This window comes from Trachymyrmex cornetzi, unplaced genomic scaffold, assembly GCF_001594075.2.
Source record: "Trachymyrmex cornetzi isolate Tcor2-1 unplaced genomic scaffold, Tcor1.1 scaffold964, whole genome shotgun sequence".
Taxonomy (NCBI): domain Eukaryota; kingdom Metazoa; phylum Arthropoda; class Insecta; order Hymenoptera; family Formicidae; genus Trachymyrmex; species Trachymyrmex cornetzi.
In genome coordinates this window covers 436508-447208 of record NW_017300316.1, presented here as the reverse complement: position 1 = coordinate 447208, position 10701 = coordinate 436508, and the positions used below count along the sequence as shown (strand labels likewise).

The 10701-nt window shown below is 38.1% G+C and overlaps 2 protein-coding genes across 2 annotated transcripts; one reads left to right on the top strand and one right to left on the bottom strand.

Moving 5' to 3' along the window:
• The first annotated feature begins 5724 nt into the window (after positions 1-5724).
• On the top strand, positions 5725-7830 carry LOC108769896 (uncharacterized protein C7orf26 homolog). Its single transcript, XM_018521123.1, has 4 exons — positions 5725-5900; positions 6558-7179; positions 7265-7561; positions 7683-7830. Exons 1-4 carry the CDS (start codon positions 5822-5824, stop codon positions 7771-7773), a joined length of 1089 nt encoding a protein of 362 aa, XP_018376625.1. The 5' UTR covers positions 5725-5821; the 3' UTR covers positions 7774-7830.
• Positions 7831-7958: 128 nt separating this feature from the next.
• Positions 7959-10111, bottom strand: LOC108769898 (ribosomal RNA-processing protein 7 homolog A). Its single transcript, XM_018521124.1, has 5 exons — positions 9901-10111; positions 9494-9826; positions 8589-8885; positions 8425-8510; positions 7959-7990 (listed from the first exon to the last, which is right to left on the bottom strand). The coding sequence occupies exons 1-4, from the start codon at positions 9941-9943 to the stop codon at positions 8425-8427; spliced, it is 759 nt and encodes a 252-aa protein (XP_018376626.1). The 5' UTR covers positions 9944-10111; the 3' UTR covers positions 7959-7990.
• Between the last annotated feature and the right edge of the window lie 590 nt (positions 10112-10701).

The window sequence follows — 10701 nt, the reverse complement described above, 5'->3', positions numbered from 1 at the left end:
AGAGAACGAGGCGGAGGAGTCGTGGCCGTGATCTCGCGGGGACCGGAATGAATGCAGAAAGGTCATCGGTTGGGTCGCACGCCACATCAACCGCGCCAAACTTAGAAACGAGACGCTCCCGCGAACGCAATTTTACTTCGCGCGTATTCACGACCTCATAGCGCTTCCTTTTTCTCTCGCCCATCCAAAGATCGATAATAATTGTGCTGTCCAAAACCCAAATTGGGTTCTCACACCGAGAGAAAGGTGTTTGGCGTTTGTGACTATACTGTTAGAAATATTCTTATATTTCATGAACTTAGAAGTTACACAATTTGAACTTAATTTCACATAACATTACATTAAATTTAATGTATTTATGACTAAAAAGTATATTTTTGTATACATGTACATAAAATTTAATGTATCTTTCATAGAACTGTATTAAAAGTACATTAAATTTCATAAATTTAATGTACACGTTCATTACATTTAAGTAACTACTGTAACTTAATTTTTAGTTAAATCAAACAGGGAGAAAATTAAAAACTAGACTTTCTGAACACAAAAAGCATATCCATAGTAAAACATCCACTCATTCAGTGATCACAGATTGCAGAACGATCATGACTTTGATTGGCAAAACGTAGAGATTTTGGATGTAGAAAATTATTATAATAAAAGGTCAATATCAGAGATGATGCATATTAATCGACAGATCAATGGGCTAAATCTACAACATGATACTATTGGTTTAAATCATGCGTACATTGAAATTCTCAATAAACTTTAAGGCTTGTTCGTAATACAATATATGTCATAAACTTGTTTGTCTTCAAATTGACCGCTATGTTACTTGTTTAATCATTATTTAACCGACTGTCGAAATGACAAGACACATATTGTTCTCGCAGTTATTTTTTAAAATTTGACGATAATTTATAACATATTAATGACTTACAAAATGTTAAATAAGAGAGATTCATTGTTCAGTGTAGAAGCGTCGACTGTGTGAGGTGAGGTGAATATCAATTTTCAAATTATACATACGATAACTTAATCTTTCATATAATTTTAGCTTGAGTTCTCATTGCCACTTAGCTTTCTAACTTTATGAGTATGTGACTTATCTTACAACAGTAAACGGTTCAATATTTGAGAGGAAAAACGTTGGAGATATTATTTTGTCATGCAATACTCCAATCGTTACGCTAGGGTGAAAGATTGCTGATGAAGACTCAAACCATGAGTGGAAACGTTCAAAGTTAAGGTTTATATATTTAGAGAAGTTTATATATTAAGAGAAAAATTGCGCTAACTGATAACCAGCGTCGACTCCTATTGCCTGTAATACATATTTTATGGTTTTATTAATTAAATCGTTCATTACTTTTAATTTCGTTCATAACCACGAGCTTCATTTACATGTAAAGGAAGCTCGTGGTTACATTTCTAACAGTGTAAATTTGACTAAATCATTTGTCTGAATAATATTTACTGAATATTTACTAAATATGAAAACATTTGTATGACAAAAACCATTAATTTGATTAAACTATCACATTTTATGGAGTAAATATTTATTTATTAGTTGATACTATTTAAACAAATATTTACTAAAATTTAGTATTTTTTTCTCAGTGTTTAAATGCACGGTAAAATAATTATAGTTAGGAGTTCCATTTTTGTAGTTATTATAATGTTACTATTACTGCTATTATATTATAATGTTACTATTACTGCTAATGTTAATAATGATAATTATATTTGTAGTCCTATATCGAGAACATTCAATTAGTACCGAAATGACTATAAATTACGCTTAAATTATTAATTGTAACTATTTTTTCTCCAAGTGCAGTTTTGCAAAATAAAAAAAAAGTAGAGAAAGCCAAAGAAATTGCACTCAAAATAAGAAATTGTTTATTTGATTAAATTAATCTAGTCGTTTTTATTTCTTTCGTTGGAAAATGTACATATTTATTTAAAATCACGTACATGTTTCATTTAAATACTACATACATTCTTCATCGAAAGAAATAAAGACGAACAAAATTAATTTATAAACAAAGAAAGGGCTAATGAGAGTTTTTTCGTGGTAAATCGTGCGAGAAAGAGATTTATTGAAATTCGATGAAATCAGACGTTTCAGCTTACATTCGAGCCACGTAAGGTTTCTACTTTGTATAATAAACAGATACACTGAAGATGACTCGAATGTAAGCTGAAACGTCTGATTTCATCGAATTTCAATAAATCTCTTTCTCACACGATTTACCGCGAAAAAACTCTCATTAACCCTTTCTTTGTTTATACTTCGACATTCTCGAGAATTCTTTCATTTTTGTAAATTAATTTAGCTAAATTAACAATTTCTTTTCTTAGGCCCGTTTTCACAATATATGGTTACCTATAGATTAAAGATTACCAACAGATTCATCAATAAAATTCATGAAATTTTTGGTTACCTTTAATCTTTAGGTAACCATATATTGTGAAATCGGGCCTTAGGCCCAGTTCCACAACTAACGGTTAACTCATAACCGAGGTTCAACTTATTCATTGTCTCTTTCTAAAATAGTTGAAATTACCATAAAAATGATTCAAGTAACTATAATTTTATAGTTATATTTGGGAACAACCATAAAAAATATGATTGTTCCCAAATATAACTATAAAATTATGGTCACTTGAATCATTTTTATGGTAATTTCAACTATTTTGTAATTATAACAACTATAATTATATAGTCATTTTAGGTTGCCAACTATATACATTTATTGCTATAACTATATACATAATTACTGTTATTATTATTATAGCAGTAATAATCATAATTATAGTGATATGTAATTATAGTTACAAATACCAAACATTTTTCTCTCAATGTGAATAAACTAATCGTATCTTTTAATACTAAAACTGACAAATTTACACAGTTGAGTTCAATCGGGCTTTCAAGAGACTTGTTTATCATTAACGTATGAATCTGTATGACGTTCTGTAAACTCGTCGCGCTGAAACGGCCGACGTGAATTAACGGGATTAATGAACAATTTGAGCAATGTGTGTGCGAGATGTATAATCGGATGGCATAATAGATCAATCGTATAAAGTACGACGCAAATGTGTCGCGATAAAATGGCTCGGATTGACTGGTGATCAATTTCGCGTAACGAGATATCAAACTCGTCGAACGAGTCGTTTAATTCGACAGTCAACTGCGCTAATAATCGTCGATTGTTAAATCACCGAAATATCAGGTTAACTCTGTAAATTGTTCAGTTGACTCCACGTTTGCCCTCAAACGGATCGATCAAAACATGGTTTCGTTTGACCAACCAATTTTATCTTGTAGTAGCAATTTACTTTGAATTCTACAAGTTCCTTTATTTATATTTCATGAAAAATAATCTGACGATTTCTGACAAAACTTCCAAAACATAATTCAGCTCGTAATAGTAATATCCAAACATAAAACAAATAAAAATTTATACCCGTATTCATAGTCAGGCCTTATATTTAAAGCTCTTCCTCAAATATTATCTTTAGATGTTCGACGAATTATTTTATTGGCTACTGAGCATCTAAAGATAAATTTAAGGAAGCCTTAAATGTAAGGCCTGACTATGAATACAGACATTAGAGAACAATCTACAACATGAATTTATCTTAATTTATCAGTTTTGTTTCTCTAAACAGCTTTATTTTTTAGTTCGATTTACCTTGAATTCTACAGTTCCTTTCAATGAAAAAAATGATGATAAGTTCGATTAAATTTCCGAAATACTTTGCTTCGCAATAATAATAGTAATACATTATTCAAACGCAGAATAAATAAGAATTCACAGTAACCTGCCTCTTAATCCACTCAATCATACGCAGAGGGGGATTTCAAAGTACCCAAAGCAAAGGCGGGTTACAAAAGTTTTAACCTTGCGGTCGTTTTTCCCCACGACAGGTTGTCGCATCGAGGTCGACAAAATTTTCCCCGCTTCGATTCATGATCGAAGGGACTGCGGTGCGCCCCGGGGGAGGGTTGAACGGCGACGACGGGAGGGTTAATTCGCGGTGGCTTGAGGTAGGGCGCGCACGAGCGGACGGCAGGTGTCGCCACGTCGCGACGCGAAGCGACGCGGCGTGACGGGGCGAGGCGAAGCGAGGCGACGGTGGAGTCGAGAGGCATCGAGAGGTGCGACGAGGAAGGGATGCGAGAGAGAGAGAGAGAGAGAGAGGAGGGGAGGGGGGGGCTCGGTCAGGCGATAATAATTCTCACGTGTGTGCGGCCCGTGCGCGCCGTTGTCAAACGACACCGTGACTCCGATTCGCCGCGCGTGGTGTACCCGTGTACCCTCCGCGCCGCGCCGGGCCGTCTCGATGTAGGTTAAAGACACGCAGTTACGGCCGCGGCGTTGCGCAACGCGGAACGCCCGGTGCCAGTCGCACTCTCACGAGATTACGGGTTCGCCGAGGCGCGCGCGTGGGGAAAACGTCGCCGTGTCGCTTTCTCGGTCGAGGAGAGACCGGAGAGACCGACGACGGAGGGATCCGCGCGGGCGGATCGCCGTCTCAGATTTCTTCGTTCGGACTCCGGCGGCGATGGTTCCACCACGTGCCCGTGAGCGATCCGCAGGATGATGCCCTGGAGGCGTAACGCGCGCGCATACTGTCCTCTCTCTCTCTTTCTTTCTTCCCGTCCTCGTCCGAGGAGCGAGAGCGAGAGCGAGACGGTGAGAACGCGGGGGAGGCGTGGAGCGAGAGAGAGATAGAGAGAAAGAGAGGAAGGAAAGAGGCAGAGGAGGAGAAAGAGAAGGAGGACGACGCGCTGGTACAGTCGCGGCCAAAAGCGCGCGGCGTGACATAGATTCGATCGAGCGACGGCGATTTTCGCCGGAGAGGCGAAGCGGTCGACGGACGGACCGTCGCGACCTCGAGTCTCGACGGCCGGGTCGGCCGTCAACCGGCGGGTAGACAACGTCCGTTGACCGGGCGTGAAGAAACGTCGAATGCGCGGCCAGCCCCCCGGCGGCGAATGCGGTCACTGAACTAGTTCCGTTTCGACCCTGACACTGCCATTGCCCCCCCGGGGGCGTCGCACGATCCGTTTGTCAGATGCCACAATATTGCCGCAGTATCCCACGCGTTCGGCATTATCCTCACGCGGACTTACCCCTGTCGGAGGACTCCATCGTCGATTCCGCGGACCCTGCGCTGCTGGGGGCTGCGAGGGGGGACCTTCCTGGGGCACGGGTTGTACGCGCGGCCGAGGAACTCGCGCTTTCCACGGCGCACGTGGAGATAGTCCCGCTCGTGGTTCACGGCGGCTGGCACGCTCGGCGCACGGCTCGAAAATTTCTCCCCACGGTATAAACATGGCCGGCCCGCGCACGGCCGCACGGCTCCCTGGCCTGTCACAATCCGCGATGGTAGTGGGGGGGTCGTTGAACCTTATCCGCGAGTACGAGACGGCGTCGCGGAAGGGCACCGGCCGCGCCAACTTTTTTTCCGGGGCCTCCCGGGGAAAAACGGCGTAGCACCGTGGGCTACGGTGGGCGCGACCTAAAAATAGATCACCAATTCGGCGGATTGTTTTGACTAATAATGCGCTTCGCAACCTACTCGCTGGTGGCGCCACTGCGCGGCGATGGTTCACCGGCGTGCGCGCCACCGCCGCCACGCCACCGCCACTTCGGTTTCCGAGCACCTAACATGCGTGTGTATACACATAGGCATGCATACAGGCGCGTGCACATGATCGCTGTCAAACGCTCGACGATCAAAGTTCAACGGTTTCCTTCGCGGTAATCACTGTAATCGGTACGGTGATTGCGTCCACGTTACGATGTCCGGGAGCGACGTAAAGCAAGCTCTCCGAAAGCTGGACTTCCCTTACTGCGCCAGGGAAGCTCTATGTAGAATCGGTACGAACTGTATAGGTTATCTCGACGCCGCTGTGGTCTGTTTATTTTAACTGTGCTCTATGTTCATCAAAGATAAAATTTGTATAAATCTATATTTCAATAGTTTAACATTGTACAGTTAAAATATCAGATCTACGTTATTATAGGGGATCTAAAAATTTGGTCAAAAAGTTTTGTTTATCAAATTATTAGTAATGTTTATTTCTAAAACAAATTCTAGAGTGTTATTACGTTTTATTAAATATCAAAAATAATAATTAACATCTAAAATGATCACCTTTAATTTTGATATAAAGTGTTCTAGAAATGCATCAATGATGGTTGCATCAATAAATTATCCCATACAGTCAATAAAGTAATATTTAGTTTTCTAATCAGTAAAAATTTTTTGGTCTTTTTGGTATTTAATAAGATGTAATTAATGCATACATACTTCAGAGTTTTTTTTTTAATCGACTATCCAGATAGCAGGTTGACGTTATTTGACATCAAAATGCAGATTTCAATATCATTTTAGCGTTAATTTGCTGCTTTGATAATGATTTGATAAACATACAAACTTTATGGTCAAACCTTTTTTTTGTCATCTTATATTTTAATATTAAAATTTTTTCTCTTTCCTCAATCACATTAAATTTTATTTGTTATTTATTCAAGAGGTACTTTGCTGCAGACCTGGCAAGCAAGTGGACCTGCAAATGGACTTAATATCAGAGTTTGTATTCGGAGAGATAGAGAAGCGAAAGAAACGCAGTACGACACAGGCAATACAGGAGCTGCAGCTGATAGAGATCATGAGCGACTTTTTCCAGAGTCCAGGTGGCAGTCCTGCGGTACGCAATGCTCTCTTCTTGTCGCTCTTTCCAGCAGACAGTCCCAGATACAAGATTCTAGGTAACCTGGTATCATTGGCAATCGCTACACAAAACAAGGCAGTCCTAAATGCAGCTGGTATTTGGATGCAGCAGTTGGGCTCCACCTCGCCGCAGAGCGTAGGACTGGCAAGGCACGTGCTCAATGATTATTTCGTGCTTACTCCAAGATCCATCGACAAGCTGAAGCAGCTGCCAGTGCTCACTCCGCATTTCACTGCCAACCTGCTGACGGCGATAGGTGAAGTTTACGAGGACAAAGATCCATCTACCGAACTGCTCAGATTGGTAGGCGAATGGATTGATGAAAACCCGAGTTTATTGCTGACGCCTCTAATGGACAATCCGGCATTGCCTACTGGTGGAATCCCGATGACTCCGATAACACCTATAGCAGGCCTATTCAGGTCATTTCCTGCACCATAACTTCACGCAAAAGTGAAACAAACAAAAGTGTTTAATGTGTTGAATTATTCTTTTTTCTATCTACAGATGGTGTATATTGAGTCCTCTGCGTGACACTATGAACAACACAGAGGCTCAAGAAAAGTCGCGAAAATTTTATTCAAAAGTTCAACAGTTACTCATGGACTCGGTGCTACGATTGAATAACAGTGGTAGCAACAAGCACGCGATTTCGGCGCAACATTTGGCCTCTACTACTCGTTTATTGACAACGAATCTGCAGAATCGGCCGAACGTCGACACCGTCTTGCGTGACCTAGCTATGGAACGACTCGCGCAAGCAGTCAGCGCGGCCATGTCTGCGAACTGCATTTATGGAAACAATATATATATATATATATATATATAAATCGCGATTATATACTATATGGTAAATAGTAATAAATAGTATATAATACTAGTTTATAATATATTATACAATAAATAAAAATTTAATGTTTGTTTCAGAGGAACTATTAGCTCTTCTACAACCATTATCGTATCAGCATTTTTTGATAGAATGGACATTACAAACTTATGCTACTAAAGCAGCTTGAGATGAGAATAACTATTAGGTTGATGCAAAAATAATATTAAGCTTTTACTTTTCCGATTTGGTTCAAATGACGAACAACTGTTGATTAATTAGTTATTCTCCAATAGTTTTTTAATAGATCCATTTGAATTATCTTCAAGTCGTTGTCAATAGCTGGAGGTTGTCCCCAGCTCTTCATTTTCAAAGCTCTCATTCGCTGCTTTTAAATCTAGTTTAGACTTGTCTAAAAAAATTGCTCGGAATTGCTTCTTTTTCATATTTAATAATGATAATAATTGATCTCAAAATTAACACCGAGAACAAAATTACTAACACAATTAACAGAGTGGAATTAACACTTGAAATGATGCAACAATGAACATAATTAAACATAATATTATAGAATATAAAGGATCAAAGTTTAAAACAATAAAAACCGACAATATTTTTGCATCAATCTAATATAATGATGACGGTGGTGACAATAATGACGATAATGTAGTTTATTTTGATCGTGATATTCTAAATAATTATTGTTTGTACATAAAAATATAATCATTAGACAATTGTATATTTGTTTTATTAAAAAAATATAACGATTCTGACAAAACGCAATTGATTTGAATCTTACAATTATATCCTAATATTATTTACAACATTTAACACATAACACCTAAAATGGCTTAAATGTTCGTTTATGTTTCAATTCCTGCAATCTTTTTTTGTCCAGTTCAAACTTCTTTCGTAATTCCGCTAAATCTGAAAGAAAAATCACACAAATTAAACAATTCTAAAAAGAATTGTACTATAAATCTTATAATGAATAATTATATTTACTCTGCTTTTTTGTTTCACGAATTTGGAAAGTATAGAAATTAAGTAATTGTTTCTTCTTCTTCCGTTGTTCCTCTTTCTGTTGCACCTTGCTGATGGTAGATTCCTTCCTGGATGGAGCAAATTGTCCTCTTTTCTTTCCACCTGTTACAGTTACCCAGCCATCGTTGTCCTCCTCTGCAGCTTTCTCTTGTGTGATACGGTCCTGTATTTGTTCGTCATACGAAGCTATATATTTCTCAATGTCTTCCTTCATTAATTGCTCATCGTACAAAGTATCATTATATTCTTTACACCATTCTGTTTAAACAAAAAACAAGTTGAAAAATAATAAGATCCATTTTTTGCAGCTAAACTTCTTACATCGTTCGTCTTCTCTTAATTTCTTTCCAAGTGGAGAAAAAAAAGTAGGAAAATAAACAATGTAAGAAATTCAGTTGAAAAGAACAGGACGGTATTCATAGTCTGTTCTTATTTCAAAACCGTCTTAAGTAATATTTTAAGATACTAATAATTTTAAGATAATAAACAGTGCTGTCTGATTGGTTCATGACATCTTAAGACTGTAATTAAGATGATCCTGAATATAAGATCTGAATATGAATATTGCTCTAAGATTGGTTTTCTATCACTCAACTAGTGTAAACTTTTGGATAAAATAAGTATATATTTGATATTTGGCGAAAGCAAAAAAGAAAATTTTCTTGCAGTCTAGTGAAAAATAAAAAACAAACCTCAAGTGACATATAAAGTTTGTTTTCTATTCCTGTGTTAAAACTCTATTAAATTTTCTTTCTTGCTTTTGTCAAATATCGAATATTTCATCTATTTCACTTTAAGTTCGAAAAATATACACTAGTTCAACTACAAAAAACAAACCTACAGATTGCGAGAGATAAATAACTTACTTTCTAATCCTGTGAGGCAAATATTTTTCTCACTTTTCAATGTAATTACGAAATCTTTTGAAAGTTCCATAGCTTTATCTAAGGAGGATTCCTTCTTAAAAACAATATATGCGGTTTTGAATCCTTTTGTATTTGAAAATGTAACAGACTGTACATTTCCACACAGATTAGCAAATTCATTGCTCAGGCAATCAATGGTAGCATATGGCGGTACGTTCAACACAAAGAGAGTTCGGTTCCTGGGATATTCCGGTTCCTGATTTCTTATGGAATGTTCCTTGAAAAATAGCTGGTGTTTGTCAGAACTGTCCGCGTCGAAGCGAACCCATAACGCTATAAGTCAAAATAATTTCGTTCAAACATAATTCAGGATATGTGTATTTTTAATGTATGCAACAATGACTTACTTTTAAAATTATTCGCTTTCTGTTTACTAGCTTCCGTAACCATCTTTAAGGTCTAACCTTACTACTGTATTGAATTTATTAAGGTTATATTCCAAATTTACTGCCTATGCTGAAAATGTTACAGTTTATATGTCGCGTGCGCCAAAAATTTTCAGACAGTCAATTTTGGAACATAGCGCCTAAATCTTGTAAATTTTCAACGCACAAATTATCAAATATTACATATAGAAATTAGAATTTATTCCTTTTTTTTATCCTCCCGGGAGTAAATATGTGCTGGATTCACACTGCATCCGATTTGCATCGTACGACGCAGTGTGAATCTAGCATTTCCACGCGGCAAAATGCGACGCGGTAACCAATGAACATATCAGGAGCTGTAAACTTATTGGCTGCTGCATTAAGGCCCGTCTACAATACACGGAGTAAGAAGTAAGAGTAAGAAATTGACCAATCACAGTCGATTATTCTTCTCACATTCGACTGTGATTGGTCAATTTCTTACTCTTACTTCTTACTCCGTGTATTGTAGACGACGCCTTACGTTTTGCCACGCGGTAAGGGCCTGAGCACAATAGAGGAACAGGAATTAGATATTAATATTTCAACCTATCAGAAACTGATTACATCGGAATACATAGTTTCTGATAGGTTGAAATTTTAATATTTAATTCTTGTTCCTCTATTGTGCTCAGGCCCTTACCGCGTGGCAAAACGTAATGCAGCAGCCAATAAGTTTACAGCTGTTTCCGCGTTCAGTATGTAGGAGTAAGGGTGATGTCCCATGCAGCGGATCGTGCG

Coding starts and splice junctions, on each gene's coding strand:
- LOC108769898 (XM_018521124.1), bottom strand. CDS start 9,943: ATGGTTACGGAAGCTAGTAAACAGAAAGCGAATAATTTTAAAA. Junction 9,827..9,900: donor GAAAGCGAATAATTTTAAAA/GTAAGTCATTGT, acceptor TTTGACTTATAG/CGTTATGGGTTCGCTTCGAC. Junction 8,886..9,493: donor TTGCCTCACAGGATTAGAAA/GTAAGTTATTTA, acceptor TTGTTTAAACAG/AATGGTGTAAAGAATATAAT.
- LOC108769896 (XM_018521123.1), top strand. CDS start 5,822: ATGTCCGGGAGCGACGTAAAGCAAGCTCTCCGAAAGCTGGACTTCCCT. Junction 5,901..6,557: donor GGAAGCTCTATGTAGAATCG/GTACGAACTGTA, acceptor TATTTATTCAAG/AGGTACTTTGCTGCAGACCT. Junction 7,562..7,682: donor AACTGCATTTATGGAAACAA/TATATATATATA, acceptor AATGTTTGTTTC/AGAGGAACTATTAGCTCTTC.